Source organism: Equus asinus, chromosome 9, assembly GCF_041296235.1.
Source record: "Equus asinus isolate D_3611 breed Donkey chromosome 9, EquAss-T2T_v2, whole genome shotgun sequence".
Lineage (NCBI taxonomy): Eukaryota > Metazoa > Chordata > Mammalia > Perissodactyla > Equidae > Equus > Equus asinus.
Genome location: NC_091798.1, coordinates 86326469 through 86354071, shown reverse-complemented (window position 1 = coordinate 86354071; position 27603 = coordinate 86326469). Strand labels below are relative to the sequence as shown.

General features: G+C 37.0%; 2 protein-coding genes and 1 non-coding gene across 15 annotated transcripts in view; 1 reads left to right on the top strand and 2 right to left on the bottom strand.

The window, feature by feature from the left end:
* Nucleotides 1–3089: 3089 nt before the first annotated feature.
* On the bottom strand, nt 3090–26785 carry TMEM167A (transmembrane protein 167A). Of its 2 annotated transcripts, XM_044777892.2 has the most exons (5): nt 26648–26785; nt 14916–15025; nt 9786–9820; nt 5745–5828; nt 3090–4627 (listed from the first exon to the last, which is right to left on the bottom strand). In XM_044777892.2, exons 1-5 carry the CDS (start codon nt 26648–26650, stop codon nt 4557–4559), a joined length of 303 nt encoding a protein of 100 aa, XP_044633827.1. In that variant the 5' UTR covers nt 26651–26785; the 3' UTR covers nt 3090–4556. The 2 variants fall into 2 exon arrangements, with proteins under 2 accessions (XP_044633827.1, XP_014712527.1); XM_014857041.3 differs by lacking the exon at nt 5745–5828.
* Nucleotides 12927–13061, bottom strand: LOC123289100 (small nucleolar RNA U109). The gene has a single exon (XR_006532867.1). It is a non-coding gene; the product is annotated as a small nucleolar RNA U109 (small nucleolar RNA).
* The window catches only part of XRCC4 (X-ray repair cross complementing 4), a 288469-nt gene continuing 287641 nt past the window's right edge, over nt 26776–27603 (top strand). For 2 of the 12 annotated variants that reach the window (XM_044777887.2, XM_070517836.1), the window contains exons 1-2: nt 26897–26942; nt 27034–27101. The gene's annotated coding sequence lies outside the window, so the exon portion shown is untranslated. Of the gene's footprint in view, nt 27102–27603 lie in introns of all 12 variants that reach the window. The other 10 variants (XM_014857039.3, XM_014857037.3, XM_014857035.3 and 7 more) reach the window with 9 other exon arrangements.

Genomic DNA, 27603 nt, shown 5'->3' with positions numbered 1-27603 from the left:
CTGATGGGCACTGCTCACAGACTTTGGAGAGAAAATAATAACTACTTGCCAGAATATTTGGGCATCTGAAGGCCCTCAGTTGAGGACAAGGTTGAAATTAATTATCAACAATTATTAACTGTTACTTTCATTCAGAATCAGATGTCAACCGGTTCTGAGTGAATTAATGACCTATGTAAAGCAAGTCATTTAGGCTCTTGAAGGCTTGCTCCAAGAAACAGCAATGTAATATACTGAACAGCTTTAAGATGCAAAGCAGGGGCTGGCCCAGTGGTGCAGTGGTTAAGTTCACAGGCTCTGCTTTGGCAGCCTGGGGTTTGCAGGTTTGGATCCCAGGCACGGACCTACAAACCGCTCATCAAGCCACATTGTGGCAGTGTTCCACATAGAAGAGAGTAAGACTGGTACAGATGTTAGCTCAGAGCCAATCTCCCTAAAAAAAAAAAAAAAAAAAGGCAAAACAAGATACAAACTCCCCAAAACTAATCTTGACCAGCCATGAAAATTAAAATATAGGCAAAACAAGTAGAAATATTTCTCCATTCTCGTCTTACTCAAAAGGTGGCAATTTCAATTTTTAACCCTTAAAAAAATGGCTTTCACTCATCTGACATTAAGACAAAACTAGGAGGCTCTTGAGAGTTAATTTTAATTTTTATTACACACTACAGACATGTGCACTAGGCAGAGGAAGGTTTTCTGTAATCTTATAATCACAGGAAACATACTCCCACCCCTCCCTCCCCTTTTCTGATACTGGAGCGGCATTTCAGATTATTATTTTGGGATTAGTTTAGGGCAAAGTAAAAGACACCATGGCAGGCAGTGTATAAATGACATAATTATGAAGCTATTTTTGGAAGCTGCATAACTCGCAGTAACTTGCTGATCGAGAGCAACAAGGTTGTGCAGCGCTCACAATGCTATTACTCACCTACTTACAGTTTGAACATCTACTGTTACTGGATACCAAGAAAGTGAGGAGCAGTCCCCAAGAATCTCCCACTCTTGTTTTCTGCTTCCTATGATCCAGTAACTTCTCAAAGGTTTTGAAAAGAGCACAAGTCCTTGCTCACTGGAAATCTTTTCTGAGCAATCGGAAATGTAGACAATGCAACCACCTCTACTTCTTGTGCAGATACACATGTGCTTCAACAACCGTGGCTGCTTCTGGCATTGATACAGTGTGAGCTACTAAGAGTTCCTAAAAACACTTGACCTGACCGGTCAGTTACCTCAGCTTTATATGCTACGCAGGTGAGTCTGGAGAGTACACTATTTTATTCCTGGTCCAAATTCAGGTTGGCATGGATATATTTAACCATGTTTACACATACGCCAAGGGAGGACTTTATTTTTTTCTTGAAGTTTTTTGTCAGGCAGGAGAGAACATATATTCAATTTCAATTTTGAGGTAGGTAATAGACAGTAATGAGAAAAATACAGACCCTCTAGGATCTAACTTCTGTCCACCTGTCTAGACTTGTCTTAATGTTCCCCAATTGGCACAAGCTAGGTATTTATGGTCCATAATGTACCACTGGTGCTTTTGCATATTGCTCTTAAATTCAACTGAAGCATGCTCCTCTAGAAGGAAGTTCATATCTGAGTTGTCCTTCTTTTATTTTCCTCTAGAATCCTAGCATTATCTTAATAATAATAACTTCATCTCTCTCTCACCTCCTACATTATGAACTACTAGAGGGAAGAAACTGTACTTGTGACCATCTTCATGGATAATATACCAAATACACAGATAAATGCTTCTTGAAAGAATGGTGAAATACACATATTCTATTTACAAGGGCTAGGTCTTTTTCACAAAACCAGGCAGAGACTTTGTAAACTTGAAGTTACCTCATTCAAACCTCTATTTTGTCTTCTAAGATAAAACTAGACTGATCTGGGCATTACTAAGATGAAGGAATCTATTACAAATTATATATTAATATATCCCCAGCATGAAAGGGTTATTTTGAATTTGAACATGTAAGAACATTCAGAATATTGCCTGGCACAGCAGCACAGGCAATAACAAGACATTGGACTTGCATCCAAACTTTTTTAAGCCACAGAAGGAATTTAACTGACCATGTGGCCTTTTGATTGACCACGTTTTAAGACTGCCTGGAAACAAGACATGCTCCTGTCACAGACACAGCTGAGGCCAATCAGGAACTAAACATCAGCACAAAACAAACTCCAGAGAGACAGAATCAAGATTCTGGAGCCAGGAAGGGGGTTAGGGAGAGTATTTGAATCTAGTAAGATGTGGACTTCAGTGCCCATCATCCCATCCAGTGCTGCAAAGTCTGAGTGACAGAGATGGTTCATCCGAGGCTTAAATTGATCTTTAATCCTCGTCTGCATCCTACCACCCCAGCAAGACCACAAAAAAATCTCTGAATATTCCACGGGCTTAAACCTACCTACGCTGCCTTTGAGTTAGAGAACAGGATTCAGTGGTAGGTCTTTGAAAAAAATACAGTAAAGAAAATGCTAACTGCTTTTTTTCATAGAATCCTGTGTCTTTCTCCCACCTCCCAAAGAGCTTGTGTTTCAAAAGGTCAGAATGTCTTGGGTCAGAAATAAGCTGCCTCCCACTCTGTTCAGTATCTACACAGAGTAAAAATTTTTGTTACCACAAAGTTTCCAAAGAAATTAATTCTTCCTCCACTTTCCACCTACCGCCTCTGAAATGTCAAATTAAAGAAATGTTTTAGAACTGATTGTGTAGAATATTCTTCCTTTGTTATATTAGATTTGTATCAGCATATAAAAATTTAGTTGACACAGCTTTTGGAAAACTCTAGTTGGCAGCAGAGTTGGACAACAGATGGCCACTCAGAAACTAGACCCAGAAAGGTGACTTACTTGCACGTATATGCTTATAAGAGAAGCCTATTTTTGGGATACCCTGAAAATCATTGACCTAATGCAAAGCCCAAGAGACAGGTCAGGGTAGGAATAATTATCATAACCTGATTCCTTGTCTAAAGCGAAATATACCACTTTTAACCAGCTATAGATATGCCAAAAATGTAAAATAAACAGATACTGACAGTGGGCAGCAACTTTTACCTTTTGTAAAAAAAAGCAAGCAACACATAAAAACTTTTTTTAGATGTTTCCTAGAATTCTTCCCACGTAGTTTAATGTGGTCTTTAAAAATAGGTGGCTTTCAGTTCCATACTTTGTTTCTGCAGAAAGAGCTACTGGCAGACTCATTTTAAAATAATGATAAAGAATTTTCTTTTCTTAAAAGAAAAAGAATAAAGGATTCCTTTTTACCTTTATGGGGAATTAATAGCTGAAAACAATATTTAATTAATGCCATCTATAACGGGCAATTTTTAGCTAAGATACGTAAGTTCCTTTTAGCTTTGAAATTTTAACTCAATTTCAGTTGAACTTAAGAAATGTTAACCATAAACTTAAAACAACGGCTCTACTGCAGGATTTGTAAGTCACATTCCCAATGGTCCTCTTGCCTCAACGAAAACTACTGAAGTTTCTCCTTTATTAACAAAGCTCAAAGACACATACGCCATGATATATGGATAAGTAGATTTAAAAACTGTTTATCATAACCTACTAAGTTACACAAGAGATTCCAGTTCAAGTTGACAGACAAAACATAAACTAGATTTAAAGTGCTGTATTAAAAAACAACAAAAAATACAGTTTGCATTTTGGAGCAATTAAAATAAGTGGAGACCTAACACTAAAAATAAAAAAAGAAAAACATATATAGGATTATCATTCTGTAAGTGTTCTGTTTTGCTCTTTTCATTCTAAGAATGCAGTCTTGTTTAGAGAACGACAGTTAGCTGGTCAAATTTATGCTCAAGACATCTATCCATACTTAACCAGAGAGGCTGCAGAGGCTTCTAAGCCAGTCAGCTATTCTAAACTTTTCTATGTTAAATATGAACATTTTAGCAATACTACTCTTAAATCACTTCTCATTTATCTTCCTCCTTAAGAACTGCATAGGCTTGTTTTAAATAGTTTAAACACTGTAATAAGCTACAGTTTGCTAAGAGTAGAGGTACTCTGGTTAATGCTCAAAACGGTGTGGCCAGAGGAAAAGCAAGCATTATTAAATATGAATGCAATCCTTACCAACACAAATTGAACCTTTTTTTTTCAATAAAAAAGCTAGTCTAAAAAAGGCCTCATTCTATAAAGATATACCATTTCCAAATCACAGTGAAAGTAACTTGAGTAATTTACCAATTTTGTTTTCTATGTACCTTAGAGATACCTCACTAAAAACTGGTATCTGACACAACAGAATGATGTTTGCAGAATGTAATATTGTAGTGACAGGAGTGAGGCTGATTGTTACAGACATATCAAACTCTGAGTATTAAATGGTTGCATCCTAATTATTTATATAGAACATTGGTCCAATAACAAAAATAGAGAACAGCAGCTGGAAATTTATCTCAATGTTCAGAGATAAAAAGGTTAACCATTCTTTCCACTATTTTCTGCAGATAAGTCCTTTTTTCATATTGAAATCTGATGACAAATTCTGGCATTTTTCCAAGCTACTGTATGAACAGGATGCTGAAGGCCATCACTATACAGCATATTGCAACATAGGGACTCTTCCGTTCGCCTGTTGAAAAAAGGGGAGACATTCATGTTGATTAACTGAGTGGCTAACATGGATATGATATGATTATTACTATGGGAGAGGTGTACATAGGAATCTAGATAAAGTTCTTGCCTCTGAGGCCCACACATTTGATGGGGGAGGGTGGCAGGCAAAACAAGAACTAGATGCAATATAAAAGCAAGTACAATATAGAAAGAGCTAAACTATACAGACTTATTTCTAAGACATTTCTTTATCATGTGTTTAGAAAACTCTTAATGTGCCATTCCCATGCCACTGTGTAAAACCAGTATTAAAAAATACAATGCAGAATGTAGGATAGAAATCCAAGAGAAACAATCAAGAACAACTCAATTAAGGCCAAAGAAATACTGCTTATTTTTTCCTGTATAAAAGGAAAATTTCCACCTAAAAAAAGAGATTTAACATACACGTTTTAGCCATAATTTTTTCCCTCACTGGTAGCAACTCATGACATTTTTTAAAGGAGGAACAAAAGAAAGCACTTGTGGATGAAAAATGAACAGAGGCTGATCAATAAAACTACATTTTGAAAATGTATATAAAATAAAATGCTTAATAAAAACATATTAGGAAAAACTTTCTGAGATGGATTTCATATCACATCTTTTATAATATGATTACTCTGGGTTAGAAATGTAGAACTTAAAACAACCACTTCTGTATGAGTCAATTTCACATGTGTTTAAGAAGTGTTTATACATGGAGACTGTCCTTTGCAGGAAGCCCTGAAGTTGGCTTGTGAAATTGTCTTGCAAAGAGTTAGAGATGCTGTGATTTTGAGTTAATTCAAATTCCTTTGTTCTTTCTTGTTTCTTCAGTAATCACAAAGCTGTACAATTCCACAAAGCACCAGGCATCTATATGTTCCCTTGAGGGCACATAAGAAAGAAAGAAGGAAGAAGAAAGAGTGATGGGCTGCTTCTAGAGAGAATCCTGAGTGTGCACCTGGTGCCCTCTCGTAGAGATAGTTTACGCTCCCCTCACTTGTGTTTTTCTACGATATTTAAAATCAGCTCTTTCCCCGTAACTAAGTTCCATGTTTCACTTAGCAAGTTAACTACCTTTGGAAAATGGCAATCTTCACCACCCTTACCAATGAAAATCTTCAAGGTCATTGTCATCTTCAGAGCTTCCTCATTGAGCTCAGTCGCATTGTTCATAAATTTATATCTTTTGTCTGCTCAATGACAATATTCATAGAAAATATGACACATATAAATAAAATAAACATTTGGTATTTTTTATCCATAGACATTTAAATGGACTGCCTTTCAGCTAAGGGAAAATCTAGAAAGTGAGAGAAGAGTGTTCTCAGAATACCACTATCTTAACTGGAAAAAAAAAAATCTTTTAAAACTAAAAAATACCTTGGACCATCACTTGTAAGCAATGCTAATTGTTTTGCGGGCAAAAAACCCAAGTTACCAAGCAAAACAAAAAAACTCATTCAGACATAAATTTCAGGTAGATTTCATAAGCAGGACTGTCATCTTATTAGGGTTAGATATTCCCACTGTCTAATATAGTCTCGTTAAATACCTAAAAGAAGAAATTAATATTGTCCTAAATTTTCTATCTGCTGGAAATCAATTTTTGGGGAAGTTCTTCTCTTCCTCTCCCTCTAACTTAGAATGCTATAATTTACATATGGGTTTCATTTTCCTGTTTTTAATTTTCTTGAAAGAGATTGCCATGCGGCAGAGGTAAACATCTTGGTGAACTTGGGTAAGAATGTTACTTCTTGTCTAGTCTTAGTTCTGTATAAGTGAATGTGAAACAGTTGCTGTAATGTGATGTGTAACGTGATAAGATGACTTGGCCAGGCCCTTTCCCACTAAAACTGCATCCTTTCTTTGTGGATGTATTGTGTCAAGATACAAGAGGAGCTTGTGGTTGACAAAGCAGCATATCAGCATCAACATTTTCTAAGCCACTTTGCCAAAATGAACAGCTAATGCTTTCACATTATTGGCAAGAATGAATACTTTAACTGAACCATTTAATCTATGGCATTCATACAGATAAGAGAGGAAAATGGCAATAACAAATGAACAAGAAAAAAGAAAAGATGGTTTACAATTAGACATAGAAACAGCTGATACTACAGTAAATAATTAAGAAAGCTACAATCTAGATGTCTTAAACTTTTAGCTATACTTTCAAATAATATTTATGAACAGAAGGGTCACCTGGGTTGGCTACTGAATGGAGGTGTGCATACTCTTCTAATTTATTACGTAGAATGGATTTAAGATATCTTAATATTTTATTTATAAGTTAGTGACTTAATACTGAGATGAAAGCTCAGCCTCCTAACTCCAGACCTTTTCTATTTTTACTAATGAATATTTAGTATTATGCTAATACAGTGATGTTCTCTCTATTCTCCCAAACTCTCTTGCTCTTCCATTACGTGCTCTCTTTGCAGTTTTCTTGAGGTACTCTTACAACTCTGTTCCTTGACAATATTCTTTCTTTTTCTGGGTGACTTGGCTCTGAAGCAAGCAGTTTAGTTTACATATATTTCCATTTACCACAAACTATCAGCATTGGCCATTGATGGTGCTATTTTGTTTCTCTCTCTTCTCGGTTAGTTTGAAGTGCTTACGATTTCTTCTGTTATTTCAGGATGCGCAACTGTTGAGCATGACTGCATGCCAGATAAGTCTGCACCACAAACCTCTATAAATCTAGGCTGGGCCCTCTCAACTGCAGCACTATTGACAATTTGGGCTAATTCTGTTGTGAGGGGCTGTCTTGTGCACTGTGGGATGCTTAGCAACATCCCTGACCTATACCCATATGTCCCGACTCTAGCTGTGACAACCAAAAATGAACCCAGACATTGCAAATGTCCCCTGATTGATAACCATTTATTTAGGCTCTATCTGTGCTTTACCAATCTAAGGTAAATAATATTTCTCACAAAAGAAACATTCTCATGCCTATCACTGTAAGAGATAATAAAGTATGACTAAGAACACTGAGGAAGGACACTTTAACATGTTAAAAGCACACTGAATTTCTTCATCTTTGAAAGACGTCTGTTTCAACAGTCAACATATTAGAACGAGGGCCTTGAAAGAAGCACTTTTCTGTGAAGCTCTTTACGCTTATACTATCATTTTCTATGGCAAGAAACCCAAGAGGCCAAGGAATTTTATAATGTCATCATAAGCGACTTAACAAGGACTTCTATGTAATTTAGTACTATGCTTACAACTTCCACTGATAATGGGTCTATCATTAAAAGCTTAAGGGAAGAAAATTTGCTCTCTCAAAATTATTTCAATGGCTAACAATACATGAATCTTAGAAGATGCTTTAAAGAATTTGAAACCTGTACAACTAATTTTTAGTCCTTAGCTGAGACTAGATTATGCCTATAAGTATCTTCAGATGTAATATATCAATTCTCAGGTCTTCTTTGAAAAATTTCTAAATATTACAAGAACTTAGTGTATTTTTCAATCTTTAATCAATTTTCTTTCTTGTTATGGACCATCTTCTAAAATGTTCCACATCTCTGAGAAGTGAAAACCAAAATAAAGCATCATACTCTAAAAGGAACGCAGCTTATCTAAGGGAGATGACTCTTAAATTCCCCATCCTATTTAAAGAGATTAGTTTGGGGAACTCAGGCTGTCGTCAGACTGGCTAACTAGACTAAACGCCAAACAGGAAAAAATATTTTCATTATGAAACCTGACAGCTTTATGAAAGAAAAAAGTACTTATGTATAAATTTAAATTATTAAATTTAATAATTCATTAAATTTATGAATTATACATTTATAATTTAATAAATTGACTTTAGTACTAAAGTTAAACAATTTTTGAGGGGGTCATGTAAATTCCAAAGAGGACAAGAAATATTCATTTTCAGTCCACGTATATAAGAACAAATGCCCAGAAGTGTTTTTTGAAACTTGGCATGTTAAAAAGGGTATACAGTCACGTACTGCTTAACAATGGGGATATGTTCTGACAAATGTACCATTAGGCAATTTTGTTGTTGTATAAACATTGTAGCGTGTACTTATACAAACCTAGTGGTATACACACTAGCCTGCTACACACCTGGGTTATATGGGACCACCACTGTACATGTGATCCATTGTTTGACCGGAAACATCATTTTGTGGTGTACAACCATAATCTATTATTCAAGAATATTGGTGAATTATAGGAATAAAATCCATTTTAATTCATTCACTTACCAAGCATTCGAGAGTCTACTATGTGCTAGGCACTGTGTTAAATGTTGTATACATAGGGGAATGGGACAAGAGTATTATTTTACTTATCCAGTTTTGGTGAGGAAGATTGTCACTGGGCTAACATCTGTGCCAATCTTCCTCTATTTTGTATGTGGGACACCACCATAGCATGGCTTGATGAGTGGTGTGCAGGACCATGCCTGGGATCTGAACCTGTGAAGCCTGGACCGCCGACGTGGAGCACACAAACTTAACTAACCACTATGCCACCGGACGGGCCCCAGGGCGATGGGACAAGAGTAGTATTACCTAAATATAAACATACTTAAGATGCTGCTCATCTTATTATGAAAAGTTAGAAGATAACCACATCTACCTTAACTTTAATCAGTCAGAATAAAGCTCAGCTGTGACCACATGGTTTCAACAGACAAAAGCAGTTAATGTTTTCTAAAAGCAACAAATAAGATTCTATGATTTAGCATAGGGCAACAAAATGACTGCTTAGTTAGTTGCTTAGCAGGCCTTCCATTAGATAGGAATTCATTCTCAGTTATCAAAATAGCACACACAGCATGCTCTATACTATAATCATGTGTGCATAAAACTATACACATTTGTCTGAAATCTCCTCAAAACCAGAAATGGATAGTACTTGATATCTGAATTACAGAGATTTTTCTTATATTTTCCATCTCACTGCTAATGGAGTATTATGACGTATCAAACAAGTCTAGGTTTAAATAGCATAAGGAAAAGAGTTTGCTGGAATGCTACAAAATTTTGCAAAAATGCACAAAATTGGGGAGCCTGCATTTTTAAAACTGATATTTGATATGTGTGAATGTGACGTAAGTAAAGTGGCCAGCAAGTTAGAGCTGAATAAGTGGAGGGAGATCATAGACAGATACTTACCAATTCTGGCGCACTTCCAAAATATACCCAACAACCTACAGAGAATAAAAAAGAAAAAAGTAGCTACTGATTACGGAAAGGTAAATCATTTTCCTAGTATCACGTAGACAATTCATCATATACTAGCATTTTAACTTCGGATGCTTTGCTTCAAAACTGAAATTTGTTTGCTGTCAAACCACCATTTATGTAGAAAAGTAGAATAAAATAGTTGATCAACCATCAAAATCAACAAATTGGAATATATTTGATGTCATAGGTTAAACTCAGGGTAAATTAATGTGAGAGTGGCAAAAATTTGTACAAGCGTTTACTATTGTAGGATTAACAGTCAACTTCAAGTGCTTTACGTTCAAAAGCAGAAAACACATATGCCAATTTAAATAAACATTAATTTTGAGGAAATGGTAAATGAACACAGTTGGTTTTAGATGAATTTTTATATTAAAAAATAAAATTCATACTAAAAAACCTTACTCATAGAATGTAGCTCTATATTTAAATGACCTATAATCAAAAACTCCAATGATAGCATTTACATAACTATGTCATTCAATAAGCAGGAAAACAAAAATATGTATGTATGTTTTCAATGTAAGTAGAAAATCCTAGTTTAGGACATTGTATGAGTTAATCAAATACAGCATTTAAAACACATATATTCTGGAAATAAGAATTAGACGGAAGATATCGATTTCAATTTTATGAATGGATATATTATGAATTAAATATATATTATATGGATACTATCACTTATTTGGCATGTATAAAAAGTAACCAGCTTTTTTTTATGGGGCTGGCCCCGTGGCCGAGTGGTTAAGTTCGCGCGCTCCGCTGCAGGCGGCCCAGTGTTTCGTTGGTTCAAGTCCTGGGCGCGGACATGGCACTGCTCATCAGGCCACGCTGAGGCAGCATCCCACATGCCACAGCTGGAGGAACTCACAACGAAGAATACACAACTATGTACTGGGGGGCTTTGGGGAGAAAAAGGAAAAAAAATAAAATCTTTAAAAAAAAAAAAAAGTAACCAGCTTTTAAACAAAAACCCAACTGAGCCAATCAATGATTAGAGGTATCTGAAAAAAAAATTATAGACAGCTATTTTGTTGGTCTAACAAAAGAAAAGAATTATAAATGGTGTTACCCATGGTTACAAATCAAGATAAATTAACATTGCCTACTGCAGTAAGTTAGGACTGGCATAGCAAAATCATACTACTTAAATTCTAGGGAAATTTATATTACATTTTTTTGCTCAAAAAGATGGCTAATGATCATTATATTTGAATGGTTAAGACTGAAATAAAATACTGGGTCAATTAAGTTCTATATATGTTCCTCCTCTGATGTATAACTTCCTGACCTCAAAGCACAAAGTCCCTTAGTTCAGATTAAATAAAATGGGCAAAAACACAGGTTTATTTTAAAAGATGGACATTCTGACAGATGAAATGATTTTACTATAAGAATAAAAGGACATTGGGGCTGGCCCCGTGGCCGAGTGGTTAAGTTCGCACACTCCGCTGCAGGAGGCCCAGCGTGCTGTTGGTTCGAATCCTGGGCACTGATATGGCACTGCTCATCAAACCACGCTGAGGCAGTGTCCCACATGCCACAACTAGAAGGACCCACAACAAAGAATATACAACTATACACTGGGGAGCTTTGGGGAGAAAAGGGAAAAAAATAAAATCTTTAAAAAAAAGAATAAAAGGACAAAAACCATCTATACTCCTGAAAGCAATGTAGGATAATATAAGGGCCAGACTGTGCCTAAACTCAGTCCTACTTAATTGGCTGCGTAACTGTGAGCAAGTTATTTTCTCTTTACAAGCACTCACACTCATAGCGCTGTTGTAATGATTAAGTGAGTTATTACAGACAGTCTTCAGACTAGTGATTAATGCGCTGTATTCAGTAATACGTAGGTTAAAGGCACATGTACAATAACTCCAGATGTCACTTAAAATCCGCTTACATTTTATCAAAATATGGAAGACACTGGTTAGTGATCTGCAATGCCATGGTTCCTTGATTCTAAAAACATATTGATTATAACATGCACTACTGATTTAAAGCTACTCCAGTTGAGGGACTCAGAGACAGGACACCTGAAACTCCTCAATGGGAAGCTTAGAGCCCCACAGAACATAGTCTGAACCCATATGATGACAGTCAAGGTCTTTTCAGGCCTGATATTCTAGAAATAACTCAAAGTATCACTGGGAAATTGGTAGAACATAGTATATTGAAAGCTATTTAAACAAAAAAAATTTCCGGGGCCCGCCGGGTGGTGCAGCCGTTAAGTGTGCACGTTCCGCTTCGGCGGCCCAGGGTTCGCCAGTTCAGATCCCGGATGCAGACATGGCACCGCTCATCAAGCCATGCTGTGGTAGGCGTCCCATATATAAAGTGGAGGAAAATGGACATGGATGTTAGCTCAGGGCCAGTCTTCCTCAGCAAAAAGAGGAGGATTGGCAGCAGTTAGCTCAGGGCTAATCTTCCTCAAATAAATAAATAAATAAATAAAAATAAAAATAAAATAAAATAAAAATTTCCTAACTTGGCAACTTAGAGATTTATCAGTACCACTTTGGCCTTTTTCACATATTTCCTTTGACATATTTCTGTAATATCCCAAATGCTATTTATTAAAACACAGGAACTTTATTAGTTGGCAAAAACCAACACAATTATGCTGCTTAGTTCTCTGGCTATAAGGCACTAAGTATACTTGCTGATAAAGCTATCAGGTCTATGAAAATAGGAAACAAGACAAAGTAGCAATCTTTTTCTTAGTTCTATATTATTTGAAGCAGCAAAAAATTAAGTTATTTTCAACAGTGAAGTCATCAAAAACTTGTTTTATCCAATTAGTCTAGACATCTCCACTTAAGCATGAAATACTCACTATAATGAAAGAAAAGTTTATTATGAGTCTCATAAAAATATGTATTATGACAGAAAAGAACAATGGCCTATAAAAATTTCTTCTGCAGAAAATATTTATGGACAAGTCAAAATAAAATTGGCTAAACATTTCTATAGATAGAAATAAAGTCTTAAAAAAGCTTTCAAACAATTAACTGTATCAGTATATACTTTAAAATATAAAAATAGGCATGCTATTTCTTCGGTCCCTTATGTAGGAGAAATATACTACTACTCAACCTCTACTGTAAGGTTGGCAGCCCTGAGAACTCCTTTTTTACTGTAGCATGATACGGATGTGTTCCTGCCCCCAAAGGAATGAGGAGCAGACATTTCCACATGCAACCTATTTACTTCATAACAGCATCAGAAAAGTACAAATATTCTATTCTACGACTATGTGATTATTCTTTAATGAAATAAACACTTATCTTCTTAGATAGAAGTTTATGTATTATATTAGAATTCCAAGCAACTGATTAATGAGAATATTTACTGGTTTCTATCTTATGCTTTAACTGTAAGTTAACAGTTGGGGGTTGCAGAGGAAGGGATGGAAGAAATAAAACCATTTGTTTGGGTAGAAAAGCTTCAGGCACAACTAAGCCACAAATAAGATTATATAATTTAACAAAGAGACAAAGTATTAAATTGAGTGCTGAAGACTAAGTGCAATAGGAGTTCAGAGAAAAAGGTGAAATGACGAGGAAGGCAGTGTCTACAAGGGAAGTGGGGCAGTGTCAGAAAACTGAAGGACAAGTCACATCTGTTTTCACCTTCAGTAGGTTAAATAAAATCCTTTAGGTCAATAGAGACAGATTATCAGTTTACTGGAACAGGGTTACTGATTTTCAATATTCAAAACTAGTTAGAGGTTCTACTTATTCCTTTATACATGTTCAAATAATTGGTAACAAAAGGAAATAAAAGGAATAGTAACAAAAGCTAAATGATTTAGACAATGAGATGTTTGAATAAATGCTAACTATGATAAATGGAGTCGAAGGAAAGAGAAGCAGAAATTATTACTCTCATAGCTGGATATCTACCACCTGGCTTCTTGTAAGGGCTTTTTATTAGTGGAAAAGCAGAGTCTGACCTTGCAGGACCCTAATTTGACCCTTTTCTTTCCATTAAAAACAAAAAAAGGTGCTGGAGATGATTATTATTCCTATGAAAAGTATTCTATTTCATCCTTTTATTTCTCAAAATCATTAAGTGAGGTACAGGCTCTCATCAAGAAAGGATTAGGACAATTATTCATACAAATTAATAAATATTAATTCACAAATAAACAAATAGGCAAAGAAAGTTGACATAGTTTTTACCACAGTCTGTTTTTTTATATGTACTCTTCTTTTTTGCTGAATTCAACATGTATTTTTGTATTAGGAACATGGCACTTTAAAATTTTAATTCTTTGTGGTGGTATATTAAGCTTAAATCTTTCCAGGGTATGAATGTATAATCGAAAGGAATATGACATATCCAAGACTTTTTTTTTTTTTTTAAGATTGGCACCTGACCTAACAACTGTTGCCAATCTTGTCTTTTCTTTTCTTCTTCTTCTTCTCCCCCACAAAGCCCCACAGTACATAGTTGTATATTTTAGTTGTGAGTGCCTCTGGTTGTGCTATTTGGGATGCCACCTCAGAATGGCCTGATGAGTAATGCCATGTCCACACCCAGGATGCGAAGTGGCGAAAACCTGGGCCACTGAAGCAGAGTGTGCGAACTGAACCACTAGGCCGTGGGGCCGGCTTCTTTATTACTGTTTTAAGTAAGCTAAATAAATTTCTCCAAAGATGTTTGCAGTCTGATACAGACAGGGAGCCTATATGATTAGAGCAATCTTGGACTGGAGAGGGAATGTCTACATTATTTTTATGGACACAGCACCTGCAAACTGTTTAATACTTTCAAAATATGATAACCAACTTTACTAATTATTCTATACAAAGTAAGGCCAAATACTGCCTTTGAAAGTACTAAATTGTATCTCTAGTCCCAGAAAAAAAAATCTGTCATATCTTTTTAAATATATTTTTCTTCAGTCCAAAACATTTCAGGTCACTTCTGATACTTATCTTATTTAGTGAGATTCTGTAAATACAAAGTTTTTGGATTTTAAAAAACAAAGGGAGGAAATAATGTAAGTTACAAACTAATTTGGGTGATTAGACATCATTAGTAACATACCCAGTTTTATTCCTGTCCAGGAGGCTGGGCGCCAAGGATCGGATATAAGCACAGGTACATATAAGCAGCAAGATTACAGTCAACAGACTCTGAAAATTGAAAATGGCAGACTAAAAAGAGAAAAATAAAAGTTAATATCACAAGAAAAATTGCATAGGTAAAATGCGAGACAATTCTATGTTAAGAATCATACTTTTTTCTTCAAAAAGGCAAACAGAATAACATGTTTGAGAACAGTTAAAAACCAAAATCTTGAGGTGCTGCAAGAGTGTAATTTCTTCTCCATTCTTTGGGCTAAGGAACGCAGAAGGTGCAACAAAAATTCTAAATCCAAGAACTTGAAAACGTTAACAAAAAGAACATGAATCCAAAATAGCTCAGCAAAGCTGAATCAATACGTAATTAACACAGATGTCCTAGGAGCCCCGACTATGAGGCAGGACACCGACTCTCCAAGCTCTGCCAGTAGCTGGCTATATGACTTCAGTTGACCAATTAGCCTCTCTAAGTCTCTGTTTCACATCTGTAAAACTGGAAGAAGAGTGGGGAGATAGACTAAATGTTGGCTAAAGTTTCTTTCAATTCTGAAATTCTTTTAGGATAAGAATGTTTTAAATTTAAGCAATCATGTTCCATGCATTGACTAAAATTAGGCGATCAGGTTTTGGTGAAAGAAAAGTACTTGCTCATTCACTGCTGATTCTTTAAAAGTTATTCAAAACATTTAACACAGGAATCATAGGAAATCATAAGTTTCCAGTCAAAGTAAAATGGAGGTCATCTTACTTCATTCAAAGTTCAGCTCAAGGATCATCTTTTCCAGGAAGTCTCCTTGGGCTCATCTGCCTCCCCTCTCCTACTTCATATAGAACTCTCCTTTCTGTTTCCACAGCAAACTGCTATCCATTTATTATAATACTTATCCCTGAAGAGTGGACAATGTCTTCTCAGACTCTGAATCTCCAGCACCTGACTATGTGCCTGCCACACAGTAGGAGCTCAATAAGGGATGGTTGAATAAAATAACAAAACAAAAAACCCCCAAAACAACCTTTAAAAGTGCAGGAATACTACATAAAATATAATAAAGAGTAACATTTCCATTATATATGGGTAGATAAAATACCTCAATCTCACACAGTAGCCAGCAATACTTATTTAGTAAACTTAGAAGCACTTCCTGAAAGCCAGGAGTTAAACAAAGAGTAAGAGTTACAAAATTTGTTTTGATAAGGAAGATTGGCCCTGAGCTAACATCTGTTGCCAATCTTCTTTTTGCTTGAGGAAGATTTGCCTGAGCTAACATCTGTGCCAACCTCCCTCTATCTGTATGTGGGACACTGCCACAGCACGGCTTGTCAAGTGGTGCATAGGGCCACGCCAGGGATCTGAACCAATGATCCCTGGGCCACTGAAGCAGAGAGCAGGAACTCAACCACTACGCCACCAGGCTGGCCCCACAAAAATGTTTTTAAAAAGGCAAAATTGTTACTTGCAAATGATGAATGCTACCTGAAAAACCCAAAATAATCTAGTGAAAAATGATTACAGACCATAAGAGAACTGAGTAAAGTGGCTGGGTACATAATTAAAATAATTAAATCAATAGCTTTCATAATTATACTATCAACTAGCTGAAAGACATAATGGAAAAAAGACTCCACTTATAATAGCAAATAGAAAATAAGCTAAAATATCTAGCAATACGCTTAACAAGAAACATGCAACACTGGCATCAAAGGACAAAGCTGACAAAAATCTTGAAATATGCTGAAGAACATAAAAGCAGAATGAGGCGGTATATGCCACGTTCTTATATTGGAAGGCAACATCATAAAGCTAATGTATAAATTTAAAGTGAGCTCAAAACCAACAAATTATTTTTGAAATAGACAACTAATTTTGAAGTGCATACAGAAAAAGAAATAATAGCCAGAATCCTAAAAAAAGAATCAGTCCTGTCAAAATTGTCATATTTTTTAACCCTTTATACAATTTTATAATACTTATTAATTATTCAGTACATTTTTCAAAAATTATATTTACCAATACTTAACAAAAGACAAAAAAATGCTTATGTACAATGCTAAGTGGTAGGAAAACCAGCATGCAAGGTTTCACAATCAGCATATCTTTAGCCATGTAAACGTTCATGCAACACGTAAACTTTCATGCAAAGAAGAAGGGAGAATACAGAGATTATCTCTGGAAAGTTTTTAATCTAATTCTCAACTTTTCTCGATTTTTCAAATTTTCTAAGTGTTACTTTTATGGTCTGAAAAAGATAAAGAAAAATGATCTGTAATTATTATTTTAATAGCTGTTTTTCTATGCAAATCATTTCTTCATGGATATAGCAAGAGTAAAGTTTAATATGTCTTGATTTTTAATTGAATTGGGTTTTAATTTTGCATCTGTAAAAGCAAGTGATATACATTTTATCACTTGAAATAAATCAATGAATGAACTCTAATGGTCAATTCTAGATAGAAAATACAGTATCTCACAATGATCTCTCAAAGGCCATATTTTGAACATGTATACAATGATAAATAGAATTTGATAACAACCTCATAAAATATAAAACACAGACTTCCTTCCAGCCAACATAACTAAACAGGTATTTAGTATCTACCCTGTCTGGGGCATGAGGCTAGACGCAGGATTAAAAAAGTTACATAGCATGATTCCTTCCCTCCAGGAGTTTATAGATAACAACAATAACATATTCACTGAGTGCTTGTTCTGGATTATCTTATTTATCCTCATATATTTGAAGTAGATGCTATTAATACCCTTATTTTATACAAGACAACTGAGGCATAGAGCAGTTATAATTGAGTTAAAACAGGACATATATTTTAAAAACTAAATAGCAACTCATTATAGTATATGTAAGTGATGCCTGAGCCATGCTGACAAAAAAATGCTGTTTTCATAAAGAAAAGTCACGAAAAGGTTCAAAGAGAAAGCAGGAACTGAGTTAAGCCTTGAAAGGGCACAATTAGATGGGCCAAGAATAGAGAGGCTCCAGAAGAGACAAAAGCATGGAAAACATGCTCACAGAATCAGGAATTTCCATGTTCAAGGAATAATGAACAGACTTACTGTATTAAGCAAAGCATTCAGGTAGTAAAGTGGTTGGAAAAGAAATTTGCAAAGTAGGTTTATCATCTTCCTAATGGAGTATCTGAATTCTTGATTTTGCAATGTGTACTTTTTCCTTTCCTGAATGACTTGTTAAAGAAACATGCTTAAATGATATGATGTCTGGGATTGGTTTCTAAATAATCCAGTGTGTGTGTGGTGGGAGGTGTGGGGTTGATGATGAAATGCTGAGCATATGAGGCTTCATTAAACTCTTCTTTCTACCTTTGTATGTTTGGATTGTTTTCATAATGAAAGAGTTTAAGAGGCACTTAAAAACATGCCTATTATTAAAGAAGTGGGGTGTATATATAAGTATATTTGTGTGTGAAACCATTTACAAATGAAAACCATTTACAAGTATGCAATATACGATACATACAACTTTGTTCCTGGCATTTATAGACCCTAAAATTTAAACAAATTATTTTAGGTGGATAAGTCTCTTAGATGTACTCAGACTCATGTCAAGAGTGTTGCAAACTTACAGACATGAGCCGACCGCTGCTTGGCCTACCGAAGCATTCCTCTTAATGCTTAGCATCTGTTGTTCGCTGATATACAATTTTAGTCTCATGGTTAAAGGAAACAGATGTTCCTGTTCTGTAGAAAAATAATTGGGATTTTCAATGCGAAAATGTTATTAAAGGAAAGGGAGGAAGCTAAGAAAAAAGCACATTCGATCACAAACTTGAGGGAAAGATGATGAAAAAGGTGATAAGAGAAGTAAAATTCATTGACTATGTTTAATTTTTTTCAGATCCTTTAAACCATGAAATCTTTTTCAAGGTAGTGTTTTTGCACATGCCATCTGTTTTTTCCTGCCTGGCGAACTGATTCAGCCACTTGGTCTCAACTTGAGTCACCTCCTCTACGAAGTCTTCTCTGGCCACTCTCCACGTGGAGCAGTCAGGACCTTTGTACACGTATGTGTCACACACATACCTGCCCATGATAGCACCCATCTAGCTGCACAGTACTGTCTCTCCTCTATTTTACTGAGGTGCTTATCAATTCCCCAGTGCCAACTGAATAAAACAGTGCACAGCAGTCACTGAAAAATACTGACTGAACAGGAACTTGAAACAAATGCAAATGAACATTTTAACAAATGCAAGAGCATACTTAGATTCCAGATTAATAATGCATGTTATTAAAAGTATAGATCAGACTGCTGAATATTTTATTAACTATTCAAGAGAAACCTCTACACACTGCTTTGCATTTTTATTTAATTGTCAACGATATTTGGAAAATCCAGAAGGAAGCAAATATCCTTAAGTTTATGTTAAAGGCGTAGGTTGTAGCGTAAAATAAAGGCCTGAGGTAATTTCCTTAGTATCTAAATCTCCTTCTATCACCAACTGGAATTCAGAGGAAGTTCTCTCGAGCAGCCAGCCTTGAGGTGCTTGCACACGGCAGTGTGTGGATTCCACCTAACTTCTAAGAGACATTCAGAGGTCTGGATGACTTAGTAGGCAAGCTGGCTGCCAGAAAACTCTAGAATCTCAAATAATTTTCAAATTTAAGGTATACCTGATTTTCAGTGAGGACACCCTGTGACAGTGCCAGGGAGTTATACAATGTCATGCTATCCAGTTTAATAAATTTAGCTAGCTATTAAACATTAAATAACTCACATGGGAACTAAGGAGTTCTAAAACACAAAACAATTCGTTCCTTCTGGAGGCTCTAGGAAAGAATCTGTTTTCTTCCCTTTTCCAGCTTCTAGAGGCTCCCTGCATTCCTTGGCTAGTGACCCTTCATCACTCTGACCTCAGCAGTCACTTCTTTTGTGACTATGACTGACCCTCCTGCCTCTCTCTTACAAGGATTCTTATGATTAAATTGCCCCCTCTCCCCACAATTCAAGATAATCTTCCCATTCCAAAATTATTAACTTCATCACACATGCAAAGTCCCATTGGCCAAGTAAGATAATATAGTCACAGTGTTACTTTTTGGGGGGGAGGTGGGAGGGGGTGCTGGGAAGGCCATTCTGTCTACCACACCTGTAACCACTTCCTTTTTATAGTGAGGTATCCAGTAACATTCCCTAGACTCAGGGCTGCCTGTAGCACCCTCTGGAGCACAATCTCAACCACAATCAGAATGGTAACCTTGGAGCTGTGGAATACAGCAGCCTGTCTTGACCTCTGACCAGTACTCTCAGTTGTGCTCATTATTCTAAAAAATGGCAATGGACATCTCAAACTACTTTTATCCAAAGGCCCTTTGATTATCCCCCCACAGTCCAGACCCATCACACTAATATCATAAGCTAATGTGAGCTTCTGATATGCTTCAAATAGTTAACTTTACTGTACTGATTTATCCAAACCAGAAAGAAAGAAACTTGATGAGTCAGTTACTCTGCATAATCATTCTTAAGTAAATCACAATTTGTTATGCCACCTGAAATAATAAAAATAATTCAGACTTTCATTTGGCTACCACTATAGTAGACGAAACATGAAATTACCTGTAATGTTGACGCTTTTTTTTTTTCCTGTGGAAAATCTGTCAAGCTAACATCTGTGCCAATGTTCCTCAATTTTGTACGTGGGTTGCTGCCACAGTGTGGCCACCAATGAGTGGTGTGGGTCCACACCTGGGAACTGAACCTGGGCTGCATAAGCGGAGTACAACAAACTTAACCACTAGGCCACGGGGCTGGCCCCTTAACACAACTTTTTCATTCTCTATTCTCAAGTAAAATGGAAAAGTTAGGAATATTTATTTCAGATTCAACTTTTATTATTTTATCTATAAAGATATAATTTCTTATTTTCAGAGTTATTCCTGAATGTCAAACCTATATTCAATAAGTTTGGATATAAGAGGAAGAATTCAATATAGGGTTTTGTTTTTAGATGTATAAATAAAAATACTTCTGCATAAAAGAAACCACCCAAAACATAGCAACACAGGGAGAAAAAGGTAAAAGATCCAAGTAGTATAAAGGCGCAAAGAAAGAAACAAGGGGAAAAGTGGCAGAAATATACATTATAAGATGCTCAACAGTGGTTTGCCCAGAGTGCTCAACGACTGCTTACTAACCATACTTAATCTGCAGAAAAGACTTTGACAAAGCCTACAGTATTTTCATTAGTCCTGGATCACTTGAGCATCACGTAGCTTATTTATTTTTTAGGATCATCAAACAAATTCTTTAACCAATTTGTTGATTAAGGGCTTGCTTTATGCATCGATTGCCTCCTATGTGGAAATTAAATTTTTATTGACATATTAATCCCTCCAGTTTACCTGAAGTTTACTTTAAAACAAGAATTGAATAACAAAGATTTAAATTTTTAAAATTCCAAATAGTAACAATTTACCTGTTTTATAATACCTACTGCTTTTATATAAAACTAAAGTTGTTTAACCCTCTCTGGACGTGGAAGGAAACCCAGAAATGACATTCCTGACTTAACTGTGATAAAAATTATACAGCACTGGAAAAGCGGGTCAGAATTTTATTATTTACAAATCTAGAATCTACGTCAGGTCAGCATTTTCCAACTAGTTTCTACTTGTAAATTCATATGTACCACTTATCTCTTAAAATGGAAAACATGGAAACACAGGGACAAATGTAAGCCTGTAAGTAAATGTGCAAACACACACACACCCCATTCGCTCAAGGTAAGTGACCACAGGTAATTGAAAAGGTTTCCACTAACATACAGAAATATTTAACACCTTCTTTTGGCATTATTAGCACTTAAGTTCAACCTCTGTGGCTCACTGAAGGTAGCACTGATATTGTACCAAATATGCAAGTTATCCTGGTTTAATTTGAAACCAAGAAAACAGGATTGCTTAATGTTTCAATGTTAAGAACACATCACCTGTCTCTTAGCACCAGTGGCCACTAAAAAAATTGGATTATTTACTGAAATTAATTTATTAATTACTTAATGAAACAATCCAAGCATACATATTTGTCCTTGGATAAATCAGCTTCTCTATGCTTCAATTTCTTTCACTTGTAAAATGAGGGGGCTGGATTAAATAGCATTTGATCTCACTAGCCCTGTTTCAAAAATGTAGAGACTTTCTCTACTCACACTTTCCATTTAAAATTAAGAACTTTCGTGGCTATGAGTAAAGCCACTGTCCAGAGTCGAAGCACCTCAACTCTGTTCTCCACTGGCAAGAGGCAGGCATTTGTGCTGATTTTCATCTTACTGCCATGGTACCCAGAATGCATTTGCTATGTTTGTGCTGCGTGGTTTTGGAGCTACTTTATAGACACATCAGATCTAAATATAAAGCAAAAAGGATGCCAAAGGTGTTAACAAGAGAAAGCGTACATATAACTCTGATAAATAGGAGACTAAAAAACGAAAAAACAACGTGTGTCCTTGATAAATGATTTGACAAGAGAAAGTATTCTGCAGGACAAAAGTGCAAATCCTGTTATAAAAAAGGTACTCTGACCATGCAATCAGAAAAGACAAAGATGGATAAAATAGAAAAACTTCCGAATACATGGAGTCAAACGCAGTATAAACCCTGGCTACTCATTAGAATCACTTGGAACTTTTAAAAACAATCAATGCCCAGAAATTTGGACTGAACTTGTTGAGCATCTATAGTTTCTCAAAGCTCCCTGGGAGTTTTTACCTGCAGAGTTATAAGGCACTACGATACAGAGGACCAGCATCCACAACAGATACCTATTAGCCTAATGCACTGGTTTACAAAGTGTAGTTTATGGAACCTTTCCATGGGTCTATGAGGTCAAAACTACTTTTATAATACTCAGAAGATATTTGCCTTTCTATTGTGCCGCCATATGTGCCGATGGTGCAAAAGCAAGAGTAGCCACAGAATTATCATCTTAACCCACTCCTCCCACCCCCAACCACTGAAGCATATAGACCTTGCTTTTCCTCTTGAATTTCCTGTGGAATTAATGGCATTATTGTATAACAAAAAGGGCACAAGATTTAGTGACAAACAGTTGTTAAGTTTAAATCTTAGCTTCACTATTTATAAGCAGTGTGATCTTGGGAAAGACAATTAACCTTTCTGAGCTGTTTCCTTCGTAAGTACAATGTGGTCCATAATCTAAGTCTTTAATAAAACATTGTTTGTAAAGTGACTGGCAGGGAAGGTGCTTAACCAATATTTCTTTCCAATCCAATCGACCATCCAAACTGGATTGTGCTTCATCACCTCTCACTAAGCACCTTCAAGATGACCTTCTTATTTATCCTTTCCTTTCACTCTAACTACTATCGTCAAGAGTTGAGGCATTCATCTATTACCTGGATCACTACATTTGTTTCTAAACTGCTCTCCCGCATTTTAATCTTCGTCTATTTAAATATACTCTCCATACTGTTACCATTTGGTTTTCTAAAAGGAACACCATACTTATTCCTGCCAAAAGCCTTTATCAAGTAAGCAGTTAAACATTATCAAAATATAAAGCCCTTGGTATGGCACAAACTGGTTCAAGAGCTGGCCCAATGTCTCTAATCTCATCTCTCATCATTTCATTGCTTAATTTCTATTCCTGCCACAAAGTCTCCAAGCAACTATTCAACTTCGTGCCCTTTGTCTCCATAACTGCCATTTCCTTATCTACCGAAAGGATAGAGAACATTGTCCCAGCTCTAGTTAATGACTCCTTCCCTAAACCCTATTCACTCTTAAACATACAGGTCAGTGTCACCTCCTTAGGGATGTCTTCCTAGCAGTTCTCAGCCAGAATTCCTCTTTCCTCTGTGTTTCTAACATATTTTCTACATAGCTCTGCTACAAGACGAGGAAAAATATTTCATATCCCTCCTTTGACACTCAGTTTAAATATAAAACGTGGGCAATAGCTCCTACTTTGCAGGGTTTATGAGCATTAAATGAGACTATCTGTAAGTCACTTACAGCAAGAGGAAGAAATGAAGATAAACCCCCCCAGGTTAACCAAGTAAGGATGTTTGGCTCAGTCTAAAGCCTATGCTCTTTCCACTATGTGTCTCTCTACATCCTGGCAGATAACACATGGAATTTACTTCTTTAATAATCTTCCCCACTGGACTGTATGTTCAGTATCCTTAAAGATAATGAGCATGTTTTTTACATGACTTTATACCCCCATACTCTAATTCGAGTACTAACTCGAATTGACACTATGATGTAGAGATTAAAAGAGCTAGTCTCTACTCTAAGAACTCTGCCTAGACATGGGAGAAATACAGGCAACACTCTTGCTGTTTTCTGCGATAAAGTGCTATGCTAGAGGGACACGAGAGGTATATACATTGACTATAGATGCCCAAATGGATACCTAAAAGAAGTAGAAGAAAATAGAAGGGGGAGGGAAGGCTTCCTGGGAAGAGATGAAACTTGAGTGAATCTTGGAGGATGTTAAGAGTTAGAGAGAATGAAGCATTCTGAAGTCCTTAAAAATATTAATTCATAAGTGATATAATAATTAGACTGCTTATGCTCTGACAGTTGTAAATTATTACTGCTAAGAAGTATTTTATGGCTTTGAAATGCATTTTAAAAAAGGATTCATTAAAATATAGTAATTCAGATTTAAGTCATTAGTACTGAATTACCTCACAAATATACAAGGTTTAGGTGCAAACTCAAAAAGAAACCGTATTGTGTTGCTCTTCCAACTACAATGTAATTTCTGTAAAATGATGACATCCTAAGCTCATAAGAACAGAGCAGCAATGAACAACTAATCATCTGGCAGTTGTTTCCATTATCCACCTAGGTTTGACTGGCATATCATATTTGAGAGCAACACATCATTAAGACATGTTTTATCTTCAGTTATGTTGTTTCTATTAACAACAGCATGAAGATCTCTAACATATGACATTAAAATAAGTTTGAATCCTGGCTGCATGACCTACTAGGTGTGCGACTCCAAGCACCTCAGTCTCCTTGTGCCTGACTTCCTACACCTATAAATATCTACTCAGAAGTTGTTCTAGAGCTTGAAATAAGACAATGCCTATAAACTGACTTTTCAAACACAGCCTGGCACATATCAAGTGCTAATAAATGAGAGCTATTATTGTTACTTTGGAAATAACAAGGAAGGCCAGAGTTTAAATAGCGTAGATCTTAAACAAAGTATATGTGTTGCTTTTAGCTAGTACATAAGACAATGAAACGATGAAAAGAAGAATATGAATACTTTGCCTTTTACTATGAGCAAGATAACCCAACTTCAGCTTCAAAGAAGATATACAAGAATTTAGACTGACAGTCCCCCTACTCTTTTTAAATAGAAAAAGAAACCAAATTTTCTACGTTAAATAACAGCTCACTAATGACACTCTTTAAGAGCAAGTGTATCCATGCTACCATGTGGTAGGTGGGTGGGGAAAGAAGCTGGCAATATCCTTGGCCAAGGAAGGAATAACCTGCCAATAAACTGCCCTCTTCTCTTCTCGGCAGAGAGACTATGACTTATGCCCCAGCTATCATCAAAGTAGCAGGCCTATAGCAAGCAACAATTAACGAGTTTTCGATTAAATGTCTAACAGTTTCGTGCTGTATGGGATTTTGCAGGAGCTTCTGAGACACAAGCTTGGCAACTTTTCACAGAACAGTTTTGGGGTCATGGTTGCTTTTGATACTCTAATAAAAGGCAGGCATCCTTTCCCCAGAAATATGCTCATAAACATAACATTGGGCACGTGGACCTCATAAACTCAGCATGAGGGTCTGCTGCAGAGGCATTCATTCACCATAACAAAGATAAAATGCCTTCAGACACACCGTGGGAGATTTTACTAACACCACTGACTACTACATCTGTACTTTGGCCACGCTGGCTTTATGTACCTCCTTTTCTCAGCCTGGAAATGTAAGCATCTTCTGTGAACTTTTATGATTTATTTCAAGCTTTTTTAAGAGGCCCAAACTATCAAAAGAAGCTGCAATAACACAAAATAATACATACAACCTTACTAATGTGTGGGAAGATGAGGAAGGCCCAAGGCCAGACACCACTCCAAGTGCACTAAGCTCTTAGGAGAAAAACCACCTCTGCAGAGAACTCCAATCATTAAAACCTATAGTTTGAAAAGTAGCATCTTTAAGCTTGAGAGAATGGAGTAAGAGGGACCCGAAAGGCCACTAATTCAACATGTGACAGTAAGGGATGGAGTTTGGGGTTTATTTGAGAGGAATGAAATAAACCCTGGGTCAGGCCCGTAGGAAGCTAAGAAAACTCAAAAGAACAAGCGCAAACTCGAGTAGCTCTTATGCCTCAAACAGCCAAAGACCACAGCGTCTATGGGACGGGCAAAGTCAGCCAAACCAGTGCATTCCTTCGAAATAAATCAAGAAAGTGGCCTCTGGGGGAGGAGCAGGGCTCCGCGACCCCGGGGTCTTTCCTGGGCGATCTCCCTGGTTCTCCCAGGTCGGGCTGCAAGGGCCACATGGCTCCCAGGCCTGTGCATCCTCCGAGCCCAGGGAGAAGCAAATTAGGGACTGAGCTCCCTGGCCCGCGCGCCCAGAGCCGCCGCCCAACCCCCCAGCCCTAGTTCGGGCTCACAGCCCCTCACCAAACTCAGCCGCGACCCCACAGCCCCAGTTCTTACCATAGTGAGGCCGGCGAAGCCCCAGCCACATCACCCTTCCGGGCCCAGGGCGGAAGAGGCGTGCACGCCCCGCCCGCCTCCTCGCTCCCTCCCGCCATCCGGTTGGGCCCGTCGGAGCTCCTCCTCCTGAGCCGTGCGACTCAGGCGCTAGGATAGGCTCCTCTTTACCGGAAAAGGCGGGATTTACATGACGTCAGGCGGGCCTGCGGAAGTAAATGACGCTCTCATTGGCCTCCGGCCTTCTGTCTGTGGGAGCGGGCCTTTTGGAGGAGACCGGAAGTGGAGTCTCTGAGAGGTAGGGCCCGGAAGTGGGGGCTGCATCTTTAAGTAATAGTGATCCGTAGTCCTTTTCTTTTTTTCTTTTTCTTTCTTTGTTTTTTTTTCAGTTCCCTTTTATTTCCCTGAAGAACCTCGCAGTGGGCGGATTTTTCCCGGCTCGGATCCCCCTCAATGTGTAAGCTCCTGGGCCTTCCGTTTGTGGTCTCACGGGGATGCAGGGCGTGCACCTGCTGGGCCCCTTTTTATTTTGTCCTTTGGCACTTGAAGGTTTGTTTGGAATGCAGAACGCCTATGAAATGCCCTGTAATGGTTGCGGTATTAGGAGGACGCTTGAATCCGGAGAGTTGTGCTGAGTAGGCTGTTGGATCATTTCTCTAACACTGGCCTTCTCTCTCCCCCATTCCCCAGTTTTTTGTAAACTGTAGATGGGTACCATCTGGGGCTGAAGCGTACTAGGCCCTTTGGGGTCAGGAAAGAACTTTCTGTGGTAACAAATGGAAAGGACCTGCCGTTCCTGAGTTCAGTAGTTGATTAGGTCACTCTACAGAAGTGATCCACCAGCAAGACAAATCACATGCCAACTTTAAATCAGTAGTAGTATTATTTAGCTTCCTCTAATTTTAATTATCACATTAGTTGAGGCTCTATTTTCCACCCGTTTTTGTCTTCGCATATTT